Source organism: Colius striatus, chromosome 1 (assembly GCF_028858725.1).
Source record: "Colius striatus isolate bColStr4 chromosome 1, bColStr4.1.hap1, whole genome shotgun sequence".
In the NCBI taxonomy this organism is placed as follows: Eukaryota; Metazoa; Chordata; class Aves; order Coliiformes; family Coliidae; genus Colius; species Colius striatus.
Window position 1 is genome coordinate 53,766,038 of NC_084759.1, and position 22,379 is coordinate 53,788,416.

The window sequence follows — 22,379 nt, forward strand, 5'->3', positions numbered from 1 at the left end:
TTTCTAGCTGTTCACTCTTATAGTGTGCAGCAGATGTTGACAGAATGATTTATGGTAGTCGGTTTATCTGGATATATACTAAATGTTTCCTGTATTACACTTTTTTAAATGCAGTTTTGTTCTTCCCATGCTCCTGCTCTTTACTTTCCCTTTGGTACTTTTAAAGTAGTCTTACTGCTTCTTTTGTTATGTAAGAATAATGACAGCAGATTTCTTAATACCCCCCAAAAAAGCAGTTGTCTGAAAATTGTTGCTATAACTGGGATGTTTGAGAAGGAAGTAAATGTGATTAAAGTGCATGTGTGAAAAGGGGAAAAACTGTAGAAGAAATAGTATTTCAGAGTTTCTGTATTGGCTTGAATTATTGGGCAAGAGTTTGTGCGTTTTGTCATCTACACCAACAGTTTAGAATGAATTGTTAGGTATATTCCTGCTGCATATTCCACTTGGCAGTTTTTATTAATGTGTGTTGCAGATTTATAGGAGTTTATAGAAGTTATAGGAACATTGCCAGGGCATGCAGGGATGCAACTAGGAAGGCTAGAGCCCTTCTAGAATTAAGTTTAGCCAGGGAAGTTAAGGACAGCAATAAGGCATTTTTCAAGTACATCAGCAGCAGAAGGATGGTGAGGAGTAATGTGGGCTCGCTGCTAAATGCTGAGGGTGCTCTGGTGTCTGAGGATGCAGAGAAGACTGAAGTACTGAATGTCTTCTTTGCCTCAGTCTTTACGGACAAGTCTGACCCTTGGGAAGCCCAGTCCGGCAAGGATAACAGGATGGCCAGGACAGCAGAGGACTTGCCCTGGGTGGAAGAGGAAGAGGTTAAAGACTTGTTGGCCAAGCTTAAGGCTCTTAAGTCAATGGGTACTGATGGGATGCATCCTAGAGTGCTGAGAGAACTGTATGATGTGATTGCTAAGCCTCTCTCTATCATTTTTGAACAATCATGGAGGACAGGTGAGGTGCCTGAGGACTGGAGAAAGGCCAATGTCATGCCAGTCTTCAAAAAGGGCAAGAAGGACAACCCAGGAAACTACAGGCCAGTCAGCCTCACCTCCATCCCTGGAAAAGTGATGGAACAACTCATCCTGAATGTTATCACTGAATATATGAAGGATAAGATGGTTATCAGGGGGAGTCAACATGGCTTCACCAAGGGGAAATCCTGTTTGACCAACCTGACAGCCTTCTGAGGGCATAACCGGCTGGCTAGATGAGGGGAGAGCAGTGGATGTCATCTGCCTTGACTTCAGCAAGGCTTTTGACACTGTCTCCCACAACATCTTCATCAGAAAGCTCAGGCAGTGTGGCTTGGATGAGTGGGCAGTGAGGTGGATCAAGAGCTGGCTGAATGACAGAGCCCAGAGGGTGGTGATCAATGGCACAGAATCAAGTTGGAGGCCTGTGGCCAGTGGAGTTCCACAGGAATCAATTCTGGAGCCAGTCTTATTCAATGTTTTCATCAACAACCTGGATGAGGGGACAGAGTGTACCCTCAGCAAGTTGGCTGATGACACCAAACTGGGAGGACTGGCTGATTCCCCAGAAGGCTGTGCTGCCATTCAGCGGGATCTCGACCGGCTTGAAAGTTAGGCAGAGAGGAATCTCATGAGGTTCAACAAGGACAAGTGCAGAGTCCTGCATCTGGGAAGGAACAAGCCCCTGCACCGAGGGGGGTTGAACTGCTGAAAAGCAGCTCTGCAGAGAGAGACCTGGGAGTCCTGATTGATAATAAGCTAAATATGAGCCAGCAATGTGCCCTTGTGGCCAAGAAGGCCAGTGGCATCCTGGGTCGCATCAAGAAGAATGTGTCCAGCAGGTCAAGGGAGGTTCTCCTCCCTGTGTACTCTGCCCTGAGTAGGCCTCATCTGGAGCCCTGTGTCCAGTTCTGGGCTCCTCAGCTCAAGAGGGACAGGGAACTTCTGGGGAGAGTCCAGCGCAGGGCCACCAAGATGATGAGGGGACTGGAGCATCTTCCTTATGAGGAAAGGCTGCGGGAACTGGGGCTATTTAGTCAGGAGGAGATTTAGGGGATATGTTATTAACATTTATAAATATCTAAATGGTGGGTATCAGGAGGTTGGGACATCCCTTTTTTCTATAGTAGCTAGCAACAGGACAAGGGGTAATAGGATGAAGCTGGAACACAAAAAGTTCCACTTAAATATAAGAAAAAGCTATTTCACTGTGAGAGTGACGGAGCCCTGGCACAGGCTGCCCAGAGGGGTTTTGGAGTCTCCTTTCTTGGAGGTCTTCAAGACCCGCCTGGATATGTTTGTGTACGACCTGATCTAGGTGAACGTGCTTCTGCAGGGGGGTTGGACTAGATGGTCTCTAAAGGTCCCTTCCAACCCCTACCATTCTGTGATTCAATGATACTATGATTCATTTTTCATTTCTCTGCTTGCTTTCTTCTCAGTGTCCTTTCTGAACGTCCTGCTACTGGGAGAAGGAAGTTCTGATTTCATAAATGTCCGCATTGTATTAATTTGTTTATTAATAATTGTAATGATTGAATGGAAGGAAGATGAATGTGAAGATGAACTTAAATATGTTTCCTTGAACAGTGGATCCAAGTGCAGTGAAGACAAAGTCAATTTATTCGGGACATTTATTCAGGTGGTTCCTGCTTCACATAGCCTCTGGAAAAAAAAGTTTCTCTTAGTCCCTAATGCAAAGGAAACAAGGGTATTTGTTTTAACTAGATGTGCATTTATATTTTGCTAGCAAAAAAGAGTGATTATTTCCTGAAATATAACTGATCCTTAGGAGGGCTGCATAGGAAAGCATGAGCTCTACATGTGTAGAGAACTTAGGTGTAATTATAGCCAAACAATCTCATGAAAGAATGTTGAAAACAAAATGTTTAACTGTCATTAATATCTCTAAAGACTTTGCTAGGTTGGGATGTTTTTCCTGTCTATTTGCAAGCTGTTGAGAATATGGGAAGTTGTTGAGATAAAAAGTCAAAATGGTGCCCCTACTATTATGTTTTCCAATTATCTGTTAAAAATTGTCACTTTTTAGATATGAGAGACTTTTCTCTAAAATGACTATTTGTTTTTGTTTTTTTTCTTTAAGATAAAGCACCTTTGTCAAAGAGTCTGTTAATAGTCCCAAGTGCCATCTCGATTCTGTTGACTCTACTTTTCCAACATTATCAGAAGTTCTTTGCATATAACCTACAAGCTATCAGAGAGGATTTTCAGGTAAGAAACAGTTCATTTTGTATGTAAAGAGACTGCAAAATGCATACTTCTATGCAACTTTTTTTCCAGTCTGTTTTTCCTCCGGTTCTTTTCCTCCACTGCTGTAGACCAGCTTGTTCTTACCTTTTTTAATGTCACCCCAGTATGCCACTATTTTGAAAATTAGAAAAACTGATATGAAATGATCAACTTAGCTTTTAACTTCTTTCTTTTGTCTGGGAAATGATTGAGTTTGTATCATTTTTCCTCCCAGCCACTAGCGTTTGGAAGTTTGCTGTGAATGTGTGATTTAACCCATGTCATAATAGAAGTATTTTGAGATGGATATCTGTATCTTATTGGGCTTAGTTTTTGAGGATGAAGGAGGGTATTTTGATCAGATACTCTGTTTATATATGATTTAATTTAACAACAGAGGCCATAACTTTCACTCTGTAACTTCTGTTGCGATTAGTTGTGGAAAACTAAAATTCGTGTGTTGAACAGAAGTGCTGCTTCTAATGTAAAGTTTCCAAGTGATGGGAAAGTTTGTTATGCTCCTCAGTAATCTGCTTACTAGACAGTTCTTGCTCATTCTTAGTTCAAACTTAGATACTTTATCTTTTTAGATATTGCATCTTGTAAGGGTTTATTCTCAGCTTAATTAAGAATTTTCTAGTATCAGTTGTAATTAGTGAAATAATGCACTTAGAAGTGATTAGGTTTTGTGGGGATTTGGTTTCTTTCATTTTTGGAAATTGCAAACTACTGCTGAACAGAGAAGGGTCGGCAAAAGTCTCTGTGATTATCCTACCCCACATGCAGTTACATAAAAAAAAAGTATATAGTCAACTTAGTGTCTTTGAGGATGCTGACTACAGCCTATAAGCCTTAAAAGATTATTAGATGTAGCTAGTGATACTCTGTGCTATTGCACTGTCTAATCTTTCTGGTCAAGAGCAACAGCTTTATTGTAATAATGTAAATTACAACTCTGCAAAAGCACTGCTCATATTTTCCAAGTGTCTTGCTAATGCTGTGCTGTGAAAATTGATGTCTGCCTTTTATAAATACTACAACCAAGTGTTTGGGGAGGAGGAGGATGAAGTCTGAGAAACTACGTGAGTTTTAAGTGGAAATTTGTGGGTTTGAGGTTTGTTTGTTTTACAGTTTGTCTTTAGAAAAGTCCTCTCTTTCCTTTTGTTTGATCTGCTGAAAAACTGTAGTAGTTGTGTTTTATTCAAAGAAACCACCTTCACTCTGTCTTAAGCATAAACATCTGCAACTATGGGTAGAAACTATGATACTTCTATTGTGGTGCTTTGGGAAACTTGTGCGTTTGAGTTTTTATCTCTCCTGAAATCATTTCATTTACTGTCATAGCCTTTGAAGTAAACTATATCATTTATAATTATGTACCTCTGAGATCAGGGAGAGCAGATCATTTAACTCCAGTCTGATGTGAATATTCAAATGAAAACACACAAAAGAAAGTTTCTTAGGAATGAATTCATATGCAGGGATGAGTTAAATGGAATGGAATTTTTTCAAGGGCTGAACAGACATTTTGCATGTTGAATGTTAACACTTCTTAGAGCTGGTAGAAAGCATAGGAAATAAAGCATCCATAGAAGAGATAAAAGTACATTTGATTTGGAGAATTGAAAGAGTACGTTTGAAGAAGAGTACATCTGATTTGGAAGACAAAATATGTACAGTCCAAAACTAAGACATCTTTCCATAAATTAGAGGACCTTCAAGAGCAGTAAAGATGCTGTGTGTAAAATTAAGATCTTAATTACATTATACCTGTATGTTTTTTAACATGCTTAAAATAAAGAGCAAATAGACATAGAATTCACAGTCTACATGAAGGCTGTTCAGTTAATGTGAGTGTTGAAATATGCACCTGCAAGGTCATAGCCCTGCCAGTTTGGACTTGAGGAGGGATGGTACTTATGCCGCTAGCTAGATTTTAACATTGTTAAAGTAAGTAGTCACATTGACATGTGATAGATGTTTTCCTCGTATGCTATTCTTCTTGTTTGGTCCTGTGGTATGTCAGGGAAATTAGAGGCAGTAGCATCAAGGCTGGGGCCTGAAGACCCTGAGAAGCATCAGGCTCAGGCAGCAGGTTGGCACTTGGGCCTCCACAGAGGGGAGAATGCCTGTCAGGCTATGGCTTAGGGAAGGGAACAGGAAGAGCCAAAGCCAAGCTTGAAACTAATGAGGGAGACGAAGGCTTTTGTAACTATGTCTGCAGCAAAAGAAAGGCTTGAGGAGCCTAATCCTCACTGTGCTGGGGGACTTAGTGACAAGGGATATGCAAAAGACTGAGATACTCAGGCAGATATATTTATTCATTTGTACTTGTAGTTTTGTACCTGTTAGTTTTGCTTTCAGGCCTTCAAGGTCCCTATGGCCCCAAGCAGAGTCTGTGAGACTAAAGCAGTATCCACCATTGAGAAAAACTGAATTAGAGATCACTTAATTCAACTATACACACGTGAGGTAATGGGACCAGATGGGTTACCTCCGAGGGTACTAAAGAAGCTGGAAATGTAATTGTGAGACCTTTCTATAGCATCTTTGAATGGTCATGGCAGTTACTGGAGGTACTCAATGACTGGAGAAAGGCAAACATCATATCCATCTTAGGGAAGGGTAGGAAGAGGATCCAGGTAAGATCCAACCACTCAGCCATACTTTGCTCCCCAGGAAGGTCACAGAGCAAATCTTTTTTAGAAGCTATTTCTCAACATATGTAGGACACAGACGTGACTGGAAGCATGCAACTAAGGTGAAGTGCACAGATCCTATGGGTCACAGTTGGTTGCACAGGTCATTGCAATCAAGGAAGGTTCCTGACGACTGGAAGAAATTGGATGTCATTCCTGTCTTCAGGAAGGGCAAGAAAGGAGACTGAGGAACTACAGGCCAGTCAGAAGCATCTGTATCTCTGGAATGGTGATGAAACAAGTCCTCCCAGAAATAATTTTCAGAGACAAAAACAGTGGTAAAGTGACTGAGTATAGGCAGCACAGATTTATTAAGTGGAAATCTTGACTAATGTGATAGCCTTCTCTGATGAGGTAGATGACTGTAAGGGGAGAGAAGTAGGTGTTGTTTATGTTGACTTCAGTATAGCTTTTTATACGGTTTCCCATGACATCCTTGGACAAACTGTGCAAATGAGGGAAGTAGGCAGTGATGCAGACTGAAACCTGACTCGGGGTTTTGATCACTGGCACAAGGTCTGCCTGGAGGCGAGTCATTAGTGGTGTACACCACAATATGGGAATAATTTAGTGTCTTCATAAGCTGGACAGCAGGCCAGAGTGTGTTCTCAACAAGCTGGTGATGATGTAAAACTTGGATGAGTAATCAGTGCACTGGTTAGTTCTGCTACCATGCAAACTCCTGCCCCTGGAGAGGAGTAAAAAGGCCTCCAATATGGTCAGGGGCTGGAGCATTTGGCATATGAGGGGAAGCTGAGAGCTGCAATTGTTTAGAAGAAGAGAAAGCTTAGGGTGGATCTCACCAATATGTGTAAACAGCTGATGGGAGGGAGTAAAGAAGAAAGAGACAGTCCTAGTGAAAGGATGAGAGGCAATGAACACAAATTGAAATACAAGAAATTCTATTTAAAGAAAAAAACTTTTTCACTATTTGACTGATGGAACAGAGGGACAGTTTGTCTGGAGAAGTTGTGTAGTCTCCCTGCTTGGAGACAGTCAAAACCAGACTGGACATAGTTAACATCCTGCTGCAATTGACTTTGTTTTGAGTGAGGATGTCAGGCTAGAAAATCCCCACAGATCCTTTCCTGTCTCAACCATTCTGTGGTTCTATGAAAGTGTGCTTGACTAACCAGTTGCTTACTTCCATGAGGCAAGTGATGTTGTGAACAAGTAGAAGTCAGTGGATTTTGCATACCTTGAGTTTAGCAGGGCCTTTAACACAGTCTCCCGTTGTTGTGGTAGTTTGACCCTGGCTGGATGCCAGGTGCCCACCACACTGCTCTATCCCCCACCTCAGCAAGACAGGGAAGGGGAGAAAATAAGGTAGGAGTCTCGTGGGTTGAGATAAAAGCAGTTTAATAAAGAAACAGCAAAGCCACGTGTGCAGGAAGCGAAGCAAGAGCAGATAAAACTGTTACTCTCTACTTCCCATCAGCAGCGATGTCCGGCCACTTCCCAAGAAGCAGGGCTTCGGTACGCTTAGTGGTTGCTTTTGGAAGGCCAGAAATGAATCTTGCCTCCCCTTCCTGCTCCTCTCCCCCAGTTTACATTACTGAGCTGACATCATATGGTATGGAACGTTTCCTTGGTCAGCCTGGGTCAGCTGTTCTGGCTGTGGTCCCTCCTAAGACTGTGCCCACCCACAGCTATTGGTGAAGGTGGGGGAAGGAATGCTGGAGGGACAGCCCTGATGCTGTTCGAGCAGTAGTCATAATATTGATACCAACAGTAAGCACAGCAGTGCAAGAGCTGCTGTGGAAAATCACTGCCATCCCAGACCCACTACAGCTGTGTTCTTTGAAAATATTTTAAACAGAACTGTCCATAACATTCTACTCTGTTTATTTCTCTCCTTAAATGCACTGCATTTATGTTGTCTGACTTTGATATTATGTTCACCGTGAGCACTTGGATTAATGTTAAAATTCAGTTAATTCTGTAAAGAATTTCCTTGAAGGAAGAGGACCTTAATATCATGATCTTTAACCTTCTAGATTTGGAGACTTGTGTGTGGCAGAACAGTATGTCTTGATTTGAAAGACACGTTCTGCAGCAGTCTACTCATTTACAACTTCAGAATATTTGAAAGAAGATATGGCAGCAGAAAATTTTCAGTAAGTTCCAGTTACTTTTTCTTTTTTACCAGAAACTGTTTCCTATGCCATTTAGAATCTTGTAGTCTTGGATTAATGTTTCAGTTTTTGTATACAAATGTATATTAAATGGTTTTAAAGAGAAGTTGGTTTCCATAAATCTAAGTTTATATTGATAATATCTTGCAGTCAGTGGATTATTCTAATTAATGTTTGCAGCTGTATTAGTTATCAGACTCACAGAATTTAATTTTGGTAACAAATGTAACTCTTCATTCTTCAGTATCTTTGGAATTACATTGTGCTAAAGATTTGAATTGTCTCAATTGAGCTAAGTATAGTTGTTTTCTTGGGTTTTTTCTTCTATTTAGAGATACATAAAAAACTGATTTTTAAATTGTTGAATTAACTCAAATTAACTTTTTTCTTTCTAGTCCTTTTTACTGGGTGCTTGGATGCTCTCAGCTCTGTTTGATCTTCTTCTTGTAGAAATCACTCAGTATATATTTGGCATCACCATCAAGAGCTTGCCTTCTGGTTTGTAAGTAGCTCCTAATGGATTGGTTATTTTAGATGTAGTGTCTGGGGATTATTTTATGCCAATGTCAGTTTAAAAAAAATCTTTCTTCATCTCACTTTAAATTACATTTAATCCTCTTTTGAGCTACAGTATAAAGGTTCTAAGCAGAACTATTATATTTTCAAACGTGAATTTCCTAGTTGAGATCTGTGGTTAAGGAATTTATAATTTATCCATATAATAATTACTTCCCATTCTGTTAGTTGTATTTCCACTGTCAGCATGATTGAAACACAGCTTACAGTGCACCAATTATTGCCATCTTTGGTTTTATTCAATAAGTCTGAAAATTGAAATCAAATTGGTGATGATTTCTTTTTAAGTCACAAAGCACAATTAACATCTTTGTTTATTTTAATTGCATATGCAATTATGTATTTCATACTGATATTTTGGATGTTTGTGTTTCAAAAATTGAACACTAGAGCATATTATTGTATTTAGTGCTTGCATCTGAAGTTCTTAAAGTATTTAATGGTTCAGTTTCACATAACCTGTATTTGAGATTTCTGCATTTAATGATGAGATGTACATGTTGTGGTAGAACCGTAGGGCTTGCAGAGCTTTTGTGATTAAGCTGCTGACAGGCAAGATCAGACTCATACACACTTGAGTTTCCATCTGTCGCACACTCTGAGGTGTAATAACAAAGGCTCTTGGAGCAAGATTTTTAATTTTAAACACCATATTAGGCTTTTTTTATTTCTGTTTTATTGTATCTCTTGAAAGTAGCTGAAGGTTGATTTTAATATGGAGGATAAAGCATATGTTTGATGTGTTTGTAGTCTTAATATTCAAAAGGAGATGAAAGCTTGAGTAGGACTGCTATTACTCATCGTGTTTGCTACCTTGAAGTTTGTTGCTGGGACATAGGCTGCTAGTGTGTCTGGACAAATTCAGTATTTTCATCTCTGTAAAAAGATAATTTGTGCAAGAGCAGAGTGTGATAACTGTGCACATCATACCCACAAGGAGCTAATGAACTATTATACTTTTTGATGGTATTTTTATCCAAGACTATTGTCAGAATATTGTCAGTTACAAAGACATCTGCATCAAAGAAGTTTCTGCTTGAATGAAATATAAATGTTACCTACATATGCTTTCGCTTCTAAGTCATGCCAACATTGATCAAGAGAATCTGAAGCTAAATTTAGAAGTGTGAGCTGTACAGTAGTTTCAGCAGCATTTTGTTGTGCAAGTACAAAAAAATTAATGCATACATTGCATCATCATTATTCAGTATTGTCTGCTTTATTATACCAATAGTCACTTTTTCATGTCTGACAATATTCACAGTCTTTTGAGACAACAAAAGCACTGGACTGATACTAAATTTTACTTCATTTCACATTTACAAAAGCTATTGAGCAAATATGCATCTGTTATTTGTGGCTATACAACAGTCTTCATTATAGTCAAGATGATAGAATTCAGAAAAAGAATCACTTGTTTACATTATAAAACCCCCTTGACTTACCCCCCCCTTCTTTTTATATCATTTCACTGTTCATATTACTGAGTGATCTTACACTTCCAGTTCGAAAACTTTTCCTGCGAACGCTTCGAAGGTAATTGCGATAAAGGATTACACTGATGACTCTCGCCTGGAATTGTTTAGAAACAATATAGTACAGTATAACATCCAAACATGTACTAAGATTCATGAGAAAGGTGGTAAAGGCTGCCCAGGGATTGTAAGTTATGTCTTCATTTTGTAACATCAGGAAGGCAAAGCAAATGTGGAAGGGTACAAAGCAGCCGAGTACTTGAGCAATCAGAGTAACTATAATTCTTATGGATCTCTCCTTGGCCTTCGGCTTCAGCTTAGAAGTCTTACCACGGATAAAATGGTAAATAATTGCTAGGTAACATCCCATCATGATAAACATGGGAATCAAAAAGAAAAAAATCAATCTAGAGAAGTTCAATGTATTTACTTGCTTTAAATGGATGATATCGAGCATTTTCAAGCAGGTGGTGAAATTTGAGTCTCTGTCTGGATCAGATTGTAAAAACAGCAATGGGGATGTTGTTGCGAGGGTCATTACCCAAATTCCAGTGCAAGCCAGCATAGCTTTTTTTGTATTTTTTAGTTCTTTGACATGTTTGGGCTGAACAATAGCCATAAATCTGTCTACACTTATAAAAGTGAGCAACCACAGAGCAATGGCTGGATAAAACACAGTGAAGGCACTGATAATCCGACAGAACATATCTCCAAAAGGCCACATTTCTTTCCCATGGTAGATTATCCGAAAAGGCAAGGAAAATATAAAAATTATGTCAAGTAATGCCACATTCATCATATATACAGTTATAGTAGTTCTCTTCTTGGTAGTGCAGCTGAAAACCCATAGTGCTGTGGCATTCACCAGCAATCCCACTGTGAATATAAAGCTGTAAAAGACCAGTGATGCAATCCTGTATTCTTCAGGGTGGTGATTTCCAGGCATCATATTTTAACTGAATTTAGGAAGAGTTGTTGCATGCCATAAATACCCTAGAAATAGATAAAATGTGAAAAGTATTCTCATTCAAATTAAAACAAGTCTTTAAAAACAAACAGATAGTTGTAGGGTGGGGTTTAGTCATGAGATTGTATTGTTTAACTGTGAAAATGGGCTGTGTGAAATGTGTAAAGACTTTGTTGCTTTTTCTGATTACAAATACATTATCATGCTCTAAAGGAAGTACATGTACTGTCAGACTTGTGAGAAATAGTATTTATAAGCTAGTTTTAATTAAGTATTTTTTAAATTACTAAAGTGATTCCTTAAATAAGGAATCAAAAAGTCAAACTTGATCAGCTACTTTGAGTGTGCTTCAGTAGCCGATAATTAGATTGGAACAGCTGTAATTAAGGTAAGAGAGCTATTTTCTAAAGAAATTATTTCTTCATGTTGTTCCTATTGAAAAATTCAAGACTAAAATTAGCTATGAGAAGAAGTGAGCATGTCGTGTAGTGGTGTTTGGATAAACAAAGTAAGGTATTGACTTCGTGTTTCATCTGTATAGGAAATACTTTGCTCCCAAAGAACAGCTACCTGTTGTTGCTCATAAAAGACTGAAAATCTATCTTAATAGCTCCATAACTTAGAATATAATGTTTAATCTCAGGGCATCAGAACCTAAACATCTGAGATATGAATGAGGTTAATAGATTGATAGACTTCTTATTTAAAAAAGTGAAAAGTTGGGAAGCAGCACAGTGTCCACCCAGGCCCTCTGTGAACATTATTTGTTGGGGGGAAAAGTTGCTGCCTAGAAGCCAGCTGTGCTCCAGTTGTCTTGGTTCTCTCGGCTTCTTGGTCACGTGAACTGGACATCTGAAATGTCATTCTTCAGACTCAGGCGGTGAGAGGTGAAAGACACTGACCCCTGGTTTACTTGGAGAGCTATTTGAGGATGGCAGACCTTACCTGGTGATTGCATGGGTATTTTGGTTTCCTGGCACTTGCTGTGGTCAGAATTTCTTGACTTTGCATGGGAGAATTTCTCTTGTTTAGCCTTTTAGCCACCCCTGTGGCAGCTTTGTGAAGAGGAGGAGGAAAGAGTTAGTTGTTTGTTTGATCTTCTGACTTGTGACAAACAGCCAACTTCTGCAGTATCAGTTAGGCACCAAAACCATTCTCAAGAGCAGAAGAGTGATTGCTTAGTTCCTGTGTGGTTTATCTCCAGAAGTGGAGAAACCATTAAAAATAGCTTATTGTTACTCCTTCTCTGGTTTATGTTTTCACTGTAATGTTACCAGGTACTTTTTTGAGTGGTATACGAATACACAGGGGATGGAATCAGTGTTTTTTTAATAAAAAAATATCAACTGCTTTTGAGAAGATGATTCATGGAGTAACTAACCTGAGTATGACCTACCAAGTCTTTCTTCAGGTTACTTTCTGCCTTGAAATACAAAGTTTGGACTTAGGATTTTCTTAGAATCCTCCACTTTACAGATATATATTAAAAAAATATGCATACAAATACCTGGCCCTAAATATTTGTCTCCAATATTTAGTTTTCTTTTCTGTACAAACCAGAAGAGTGTGTTTTCCAATCAGATGAGGTTGTTAGGACACTTAACAGAATTTATGGTTTGTATAGGAAAAGTTATGCATATAATAGTGACAAAAAAGAGGTTTGAAAGGCATCTATATGATTACTTCTGAAATAATTCATCATGTGAACAACACTAAAAACAAAAGAAATAAAGACTGATAGCAGACCTTATTGAAAGGTAGATGGCATATGCTTGAAAGAAAATATTTGTAGCATAGTTGAAATAAAATCTGGCATACTGTCCCAACTTCATTACTGTTGCATAAAATTGTCCAAATGCTGCTTTACACACCTTCCTAACCCTGCATATTTTAAGTGGGGTTTTTTTCTCTTTTATACTGTTTTTTTTCTCTGTTGCTAGTGGTTGTGTATGACATAGTGCATGACTATGTAACTCAGGATCCTGAGTTAGCAGATGGTTTGAGGAGTAATGTATAGGGTAGGTAGGAGAACTTTTTATAGGTGAATCTTAATAAATAGCATGTATTTTGGTATTGATTTTGCTCTTCTCTCCATTCCACTGTCAGTAACTGTAATGTTTTCTGGTCTGATCGTTTCCAAAATAACAGGCAGACTGATGATGGTAGTAGAGGAAGCTGAATCTGGTATGAGCTTCTGTCAGGAAGACCTGTGGTTGCATGCCTTGTTTGCTGATCGTTTCAAGTCTTTGCCAGTTCTGAGATATATCAAAGAATGAATATACTTTAACAAAAAGGGGTGTGTGTGTGTGTAGTTGTTGAAGTCACTGTTTCCAGACCTTGTGGGTTTAAATGCATGTCAGTGTTAGATATCTCTTCTAAATTTAATTTTTAAGAATCCAAAATTCAACATTTATGTAGGTAAGAAATAATAAGATTTTGGAAAAGTGTGTAGTTACTGCTTTTTCATTAGTACTTGTCTGTGTGGAGTTCAGGTTGATATCTCTCAGGTCAGCTTAAATAGATCTTTGGGTGCCCTCTGAGAGGATGATCTTACCCCAGTTACCATTTTTCATAATGAGAACGCTTACTTATTGGTATTGATTAAAGTGCTTGCTGAAGAGCTGCTGGAGTCACTGGTTTCTGGATGTCTGTCTGTGTTAATTCTGAATTATTACTCTAATGTTGGCCTGAGTCTTTTGTCAATCTGTTATAATTTTTTAATTAAAGATGAGGTCCTGATTTTCTAACGTGAATGATAAAACCCATCTATGTGCTGTGTATGAGAACAAAGACTTTCAAAACAAAACCAGAATTAAATCTTTTCTTTCAGATTCTTAATATTCTTACTAGGTATCAGTAACTATTTAAAGTAGTGTGTGTGTGTATCTATCTTCCCAATCTCCATTTTTTTCTTTGGCTGTCCCTTACGTGTGCTCCCATTTCCCTGAGGAGTACATGGCTTTCAGTGAAGCACAGAGAGATCAGGCAGCAAGATCTTCTCCTGGTTTTAATTTAATGAAAGTAAAACTTTTTTTTTTCCCTGTAGTGAAAATGTGCTTACCAATGCTTGTAGCTATTGCATAATTCAAAATTTGTTAAAATATGATTCTGTACTTTTTACAAAAGCAGTTATTTTGCTTTAAGTGATAATATAGAATGATATTGATACTTTGAAAGGGCATGAAAAAATGAAACTAACTTTCATTAATTCTAGAATTAATGCCCATGTTCAGCTTCTGAAGAAAGAATATCTTAGGAACATACATAAACATCCAAGTTACTTTGTTAGCATAGTATAATGGTTTGTTACTCACCTTTTGTGCACTACAAAGTTACTTCAGAGATGTTCCTTTCTTTCATAGCTCCATAATCTATAGAAGGTTTAGACTTCCTCTTCTCAGCTTCAATTAGCTAAAATAGCTCCTCCTTGTAGGCAGGAAACAATGACGTAATTTGGCTAGTTCTGAGCTCTTAAAGTGAGTATTTCATTGTACGTGTGGTGTCTGTGAACTGCTATTTCTAGTACCTTTCAATAGGCAAGCTTTTATAATATTTCCATCCTGGTCAAATCAGGCTGTTGTACTATGTATCTTTCTAAAAGACATTTTTTAATGTGTATGATGTAATGAAAGCGTATTTTGGCTAATGTTTATGTGCAAAGGTATATGCAAGAATATGCATCTTGGTTATACAGAAGTTGCTACTAAAGCACAATGTAAATGTATTTTCTGTGGAGCCTAATCTGTTTTTTGTGGAAATCCCCCTTGCCTTGGATAGTAGTCAGTCTGAAAGTGATAGAAACTCGCTACATTTGAAATGAGAAGTTTGATTCACTTGAATACTTCACTTTGTTTATGCCTGTACTTTACTACACCGCAGCAATGTTTCTATATTTTACTTGCTGTCTGAAATAATAAAATGCCTATTTAAGAGCTTTGCAGGAAAATGCTGTATGAAAAGAGGTTTTAGGCTCTGTTAAAATGGAATAAAATCTCTGAAGTGTGTCACTGCAACAGACATCTTTGGTGGGATAAGAGTATTCACAAAGACTAATAGCTAAAGAGGATTCATTTCCTACATTTTCCCTTTGTCAACTTGACAAAAAGATCCAACCTTTTAATCATTCAGAGATCCATTCAGAGAAGGTGATAATTCCAAATTCTCTGCTGAGCACTCACCAGCTTCAGGTCTGTGACGGGCAGCCTTTGGAACACTGAAGCACAATGCAGAGAGTTTGGTATCTCTCGTAGGCTCCTGAACCCCCTGCCACCTATGAAGCAGAGATGTGTGTTGAGGAAGAGAACAGTAATGTTTCAGTCAAGAATTTGCCAGGATGTACAGGTGGTACCAGAAGCAACAGTCATCATGTGATGCCAGAATCAGATTCGTTTGTGGGGACATCTTCCTTCACTGACTGAAAAAGTAATGTAGGCAGGTGATCTTCAGTGCAAAGATAAGTTTCCTCTCTGCTGGAGTCGTGTAATTTATCTCAGCTGAATGGGTTTTTGATGGTGTGTAGGTGTTAGCATAGATCAGTGTGATGGGTGAAGTAATCACAGGGAGGAACCTGACTATGGTTTACAGTGTGTAGATTAGTAGTGTCTTTAAGTATTTGGTCTTTACCTAAACAGGAAACTAATACAAAACTGAATTTTTGTGATCATTCCAAAGACTTCTTAAATGTAAACTGCAAATCCTACCCAGATTATCCTATAGATATATAAGTCTATTTAAAAATGCTCAAGATATTCCTCAATCCTAAAGCATTAAAAGAACTAGTCAGTGTTGAAAATTCTTTAGTGGTTTTATCATTAGCAAAACAACTCTGGAACATACTTCAGCAAGATGAATCACTTACACTCTTTTCAAGTTTAGTGAAAGTTCATTGAAATTCAGTGATATAAATATTTTTAAAAGGTTTAAAAAAGAGTGTGTGGCTCCTGGAAGAGAATAACTAGAGTAGTTTTGGAAAAATAATGTACAAAAGTCCAGAGGTCGATTCCCACTTGAGATACACTGTGGATCATAGAATCATAGAATGGTAAGGTTGGAAGGGACCTTTAGAGATCATCTAGTCCAACCTCCTGCAAAAGCAGGTCAACCTAGATCAGATGGCATAGGAACATGTCCAGGCAGGTCTTGAAGACCTCCAAGGAGGGAGGTCTTCAAGACCCTCCCTGAGTAGCCTGTGCCAGCGCTCTGTCACCCTCGCAGTGAAATAGTACAAGGAAGTAGATAGACAGCATCCCTCTTAGTTAAAGAGGGAGTACAAAAGTAATTCTCAATTTGGATGGAAACCAGGCAGATGTTGAGGATGAGATCAGAAAAGCTCTCTGCTGTGAACTGCTTCTTGGTCAGAAGGGTGAAGTTTTTATAGCTGTTTCTTATTTTATCTGAAGGGAGTGCCTGATGTCTTGACCCTACAGGGGGAGTTCATGCATTGTGAGGGTATCAGAATCAGGTCACACTTCTTCAGATGGCTAACAGCAGCCCAGCTGAGTTTACTGGCAGGCTAACCATCCAGCTGCTTTGCTACAGCACGTACATGTCAGTCTGTGTTCTGGTTTCACTTGGCCTTGTCATAGCCTGCCTGGCAGAGAAAAGGCAGCCAAACCGCTCTCCTGCTGACAGGCTGGAAGGCCTTCCCCCTCAGCATGGAGGGGCAGCTCTGTCTAGCAGTGGTGTGCTGAAAGAGGTGTTTGCACTGACAACAGGCACATGCTCATTCTTGTCTAGGTGCTCAGGCTGGCTGCAGCTGCAGTGTGATAAACATTTGGCCGTTAACACCCAAGTAAAAAGTCACTGCAAGTGTGGTTTGCAAGAGGCAGTGGACTGCTCTGCTGTGCCGCATTCCCCTGGTGCTTTGGTTTCTGTTGTAGGAAGCACCTGACTCTATTTTTGTTTTCTTCTTCCGTACCACTTCAACAGCTAGAGATGAGTGCCTTGCATTGGTTTCACCTAGATGGGTGAGTATTTCCACTACTCCAGCTTTCACTGAAATAAATGCTCAGTTCCCTCCAGGTTCTTTTTTTTACTGAGCTTGGGGAGTAAAGAAGATAATTCCAGTTGGGTTATGTTGTGTTAAAACAGCTTTTGAGTAGTTAAAAGCTAAGCCAGTGTACTTTATGTCTGAGGATAAGGCAGAGTGCACATGGAGTCTCAGGTTGCCTTCACTAACTGGCGTTAAGCCTTAGAAGAAATGAGCTTGATCACTTGCAACCATGTAAAAATGCAGCAGTGAAGGTGAATGCAGCGAATGCTGTTGCTTTTGCAGGAGTAATATACTGCTAGGTCTTTCAGTCGTTTAGTCATGGTACAGAAAAGTATGTTTTACCTGTCCACTTACTGTGGAAAGTAACCTTTGTCCAGCTGATAATGGAGAAATTCTGCTCACAAAGGGACAGAAGGGTCACCCTACACTTGAGTTTACTAAGGAGCAGGCTTGAGCTTGTGTTCTCTGTCCCCTGCAGTTGTTTCCATCTTTCAGAGGTATTGAAAAGAAAGAACACTGAAGCTTCTTGCACAGTCCACTGCACTAGAGGTGCAGGAAGCAACTCTCCCCTATGTCAGTCTGTTAAATTACTGGCCTGCTATTGTGGATGAGTTCACTTGCAGTTGGGGGTTACTGTTCTCAGCCAAAATGAAATTGTGCTTTGTTCTTTATTCCCGTGTTGTACCATAGTGAATGTTTGAGAATAGACTACTGGTTAAAAGTTATCATGGCACCGAATGTATACACTTCATAGAATCACAGAACGTTAGGGGTTGGAAGGGACCTTTAGAGATCATCTAGTTCAGCCCCCCTGCAGAGGCAGGTCCACCTAGATCAGGTCACTTACTGCAATTGTTTCCAGTTTTGCCATATGCCCGTTACTCAGAGGCTGCATCATGGCATAGCTGTCCGTCTTCTCCCACTCCTCAACCTGCAAGTGAATATAAATGCTGTGTGCAGCTGAGCTGAAGGGATGGGAAACAGAGCAACTTATGAGGACAGCAGCCTAATTAAGTGCATCTGACATGTCCTAATTACTGTCACATTTTGTTTTCTCTTTTGTGTTTTGCTGGAATTTGTTGGGATTTGAGGAAGGAGTTCCTGATTGTTTCCTTTAAAAAAATATTGATAATGAAATTGATGTTCCATATTTCTCCTGGTTGATTTGGGTTTTTTTCCCCTCCTTTTGTACAGCTAGAACACATCCCATGTCACTAAACCCATGTCATTAAATACCCTAAAAATACACAGTGCATCTGGCCTGCAGTTCATCTGTCCAGCAACATCAGAAGGAAACATTTATTAAAAGAACAGTAATTGGATAATTGGAACAATAATTGGAAACTGTAAAAGAAAAGTATCTCTAAGATGTATGAAAGTAGGGTGGTGGACTAGAGGCAGAGATTTGTTACTCAGCAGCAATCTCAGAATATATGTAGTCTAATATTAGCCCATAGCAAATATCAACACAATTCCATGCTTGCTGATGAACTGACATTGCCTTTGACACATTTCTTGAAACGTGTCCACGTTCTGCTTTCCACCTGTGTTCTGTTGTGTTGGTAAGCAGCATTTTTTTCCAAAAAGTGCAAATATCTCATGACAAATATTTCATAGTTGTTTAAAACCCACATGACTACTCAGCTTTTTTTCTTTTCTTTTTTAAGTCTGTATGCATTGTCAGGAGCTACGTGATGAGTTAGTTGTTCCAGTTTGGAAGTGTCTAGGAGAGCTTTATCAAATACTTTTTCCTTACTGAGTATGTGTTATGTGATATTTTTGGTGTTAAACTGCTCTTAAAAGTCTCAGGTGCGTAGGAGTACTGTTCTGAAACTTGATATGCCTCCCAGGGATGGAGTTGTTTCAAGAGAAATGTCTTTATTGGGAGCTGCTTATACTCAGATTCTTTTGATGAAGTCTAGTGCTAGAAGTAGGGAAAATGGTTTTGACTTCTCCAGAGTTCAGGAGCTTGGACAACCTCTGCTCAGTTACTAGCCTGAGTAATCAGAAGATAATAATTTAAATTTGGTATGTACTCTTTAGCATACCAGTGAAGTGTTTGATCAAAAGTACCTGAAGTGAGAGTGAGCTGTGCAAGTATTTGAATTAGAATAATCACTGCCTTTTAAATTCAAGGGCACCTTGCTCAGTGTAGCTTTGCTGTTCATGAAGCCCAGCCCTGGCAGGTAGCTTGCTTTGACAAAGTGACCCTGTGCCACCTGTCTCTGGCACAGTAATGTGTTGAGATTGTGAAGCTTGGTGTGCTGTGGTCGAACTGACGTGAGAGTGAACGTTCAAGATGGTAAAGGAACTGGCACAATCCAGACTAGGACAAAGCAGCTCAATTCATTCGACATAGCAGTGAATTTGGTTAGGTAGGATCTCTGCAGGGGCAGAGTTGCTTGGTCTGTAGGCTCAACACTGTCCTTGGAGGGAAATGGAGGAGAAGTTGACTGTCAGTACACTCCGTGCATCTGAATGCTGGGACATGGCCAGGTGATGCTGTGAGCAGGCAAAGAAAGACAGAGCTGGCTGCAAGCAGACTGTCTTTGCAAGTACAGAGCTGGGTCTGTCAGAAGACCTTTTACTTTCTGATGAACTATTCAACTACCAAAAAAATAGATATTGTGCACACATACACACACACACACTCTTTAAATGAAAGGAGCTGAAAACCCTGATCTTTATTTTGACAAGAAGCATAACAGAATAAAGCAGGGCATAGATTTGAAGTTTAATAATTTAAGCAGCAATCTTCCTCATGTAGACATTGTGTGAGTAAAGATGGCTTTAAGTGAGGAAGGGCCAGTGAAGCCGAACTGGGTGTTATGTACTTTGTGTTCTCTTCCAAGTTCATCCTTTGCCTCCAAATCATACTGCCTGTCAATGCATTTTTATTTTTGTCTAGAGTATCTGAGATATTGCTTTCATTTGTGCATAACTGTGCTGTGCAGTCATATGGACCACCACATCCATAGCATTTACCCAAACAGCAGAAATGAGAGTGCAAAGCTTTTGAATGAAGTGCAGTACAGGAAAAAAGAGCAATAAAGATGGCAGGATGTTGGACATCTCTGTATTCATCCTTGTTTCTAGTTTGACAGCATATGGAGGTAACCATAAGAACTGTACCACCAACTCACAGTGATTATTAATGTAGTAATCTATTACTGTAGATAACGTAGTTTATTTCTAAGACGATGGGGCCTAAACTGTCACAGTTATTAGGTGAGTGCTTGACATAACATCTTTTAGTAGTGACTTTGGAGCTGGCTTCTCTTTACTGACAGTCAGTTCCTGGCCCAGTGCTTATACTGCCTGGTGCTCTGAGATTTGAAACTGGGGCTTAGCCTCCATTGACAAAGTTTCATCAAAATCAATTTGACCTTTGCTGTGGTGTAGACGAATTATTGCATCAATGCTGCCATCTATAGATCTTCAGCCAGCATAGCAACAGATCTTTGCAACAACAGAAAACGGGTAAAACGGGGTCGTTCCTCCATACACTCGCACTACTTAGCCAGTAGTGCAAGCAAGGCGTCGAAAGGTGTGCAGGCTTTTATCGTTCCTGTAGCTGTAGAACTGCAAATTTTGTTGTTGTTCAAAGAGTTACATTTTATACCAATCTCCTCCTCGCATTTCTTTTTGAACGATGATACAATTCTGAGAATGAGTTGTAAGCCAAGACTTCTTTGCTGTGTCTAAATTTACCCTGAAAAAGTGAAGAATTAGAAGACACCTAGTGAGGGAAGGAGAAAAAGGACTGTAGGCAGCACAAGGACAAAAACTAAAATTAAAAATTAAGCAGCCTTGTTTTTTTTGACACCTGTCTTCTGGTTTTGTTGTATTTTATTTATCTGATATGTTTTTATGAAAAGAAGACATAATAGCAACAACTTGCTTTCCACTGCACTTCATTTTTTTTTTTTTTTTTCTAGAGGAGTGGGTGTTTCTTCCAAGTTTTACAATGTAATTATTTAAAGAAAATAAACAATGCTTTCTTTCCTATGTGGGAATAGGAGTCCTCCTTTTTAGCTTAATCATTTACCCTCAAAGGTTATTTTCCATGTACCTGGGGATGATAAACTCTAAGAAAATCTGCTCTTTTTTTCTGCCTTTACTGGTTGCTTGGGGTTTTTTTCCCCCTCTTCCTCTTTCGGGAAATAAAAACACCTTGTTTGTTCCTCCTGTTCAACCATGGTAAAGGAAGATGGGGATGTGGAAGTCCCTTTGGAATTTGAAAGGAAATCCTGCATCTAATTGTAGATGTCTGTGCCAAACAACTCTGTATAAATGAGAATTTCAGCTATTGTTTTTAAATCGACTTACTGTCAGTTGTGCCTCATGTTACTTGATCTGAGAGAAAATAATCTTGAAGCAGTCATTGCATCCTAGAAACATCAGTTGTCTCCTATCTGTAGGAGTTCTGCTATGAGCATGGATTGCTACAACATTTTTGGTTTAAACATCTGCTATCCTTTCACTTAAGGGATAAAATATCCCCCGTTTTGGAATTAACTGCCTCCATTCCGATGACATTCAAAATGTATCTCTTCATATTTGTAGGGCAGCTAACTATTTGATTGGGGTGGGTGGAGAAAAAAGGGAAAAAACCTAGAGATTCCTCAAACCACTTGGAGACATTTATTAGTATGAGGAGGTACTGTGTCTGTCACGTCTTTTTGCAAAATAAAGAGTATACAATTGCTCTCTTAGAACAAAGAAGAGGACGATAATTAACTTCACGGTGGAGGTCTTGCAGTGACCAATGCTATAAGAAATACTTTTTGGTTTACCAAAGTAATGCACAGAAGTTGATTCAGTAAGTTCAATGGTTTTCAGAGAAAGCACAGACTTTAAAAAAACCCAAAACAGATGAGACAATGTGTACACAGTGTTAGTACAAGTAAAGGAATTGCTTCACTGAAAAATTGGGGAAATTTGAAGGTGTTTTAAGAGTTGAAGGACAATAGAGATTTTCCATATAAATAACAAGACAATTTTGGTTTGATTTTATTTTAAAATTTCCTCTTTGCGTTTATATTATGCTTACCAAATAGTCTCCTTTTTGTTTAGTCATCACTTGCCTTCAGACACCTTGGCCTGTAGTTGTTAAAAAGGGTTATATGGTAGTCTTAATGGGGAAGTATTTTTGCAAAGAAATCACTTCTCAACTACAGCTTTTCTATTTTGTTTCTGTTTTGTCATGAGCAAGCTAAACAATTTCCTGACAGCAGTTTAGGCTTTGGAATATTTACAGAGGTCTCTTTGGAAAAAGAAAAGATGAGCTACAGCACCTCAAAAGGAG

At 39.1% G+C, this 22,379-nt stretch overlaps 2 protein-coding genes across 2 annotated transcripts in view; one reads left to right on the top strand and one right to left on the bottom strand.

The window, feature by feature from the left end:
• UBAC2 (UBA domain containing 2) overlaps nucleotides 1–22,379 on the top strand; it is a 105,548-nt gene that overhangs the window by 12,413 nt on the left and 70,756 nt on the right. Inside the window, exons 2-4 of the mRNA XM_061996246.1 lie at nucleotides 3,082–3,209; nucleotides 7,924–8,043; nucleotides 8,457–8,563. Coding sequence (XP_061852230.1) covers nucleotides 3,082–3,209; nucleotides 7,924–8,043; nucleotides 8,457–8,563 — 355 coding nt within the window. The remainder of the gene's footprint in view (nucleotides 1–3,081; nucleotides 3,210–7,923; nucleotides 8,044–8,456; nucleotides 8,564–22,379) is intronic.
• On the bottom strand, nucleotides 10,096–12,104 carry GPR18 (G protein-coupled receptor 18). The gene is made up of 2 exons (XM_010197894.2): nucleotides 12,025–12,104; nucleotides 10,096–11,105 (listed from the first exon to the last, which is right to left on the bottom strand). Exon 2 carries the CDS (start codon nucleotides 11,059–11,061, stop codon nucleotides 10,096–10,098), a length of 966 nt encoding a protein of 321 aa, XP_010196196.1. The 5' UTR covers nucleotides 11,062–11,105; nucleotides 12,025–12,104.

Coding starts and splice junctions, on each gene's coding strand:
- GPR18 (XM_010197894.2), bottom strand. CDS start 11,061: ATGATGCCTGGAAATCACCACCCTGAAGAATACAGGATTGCATCACTG.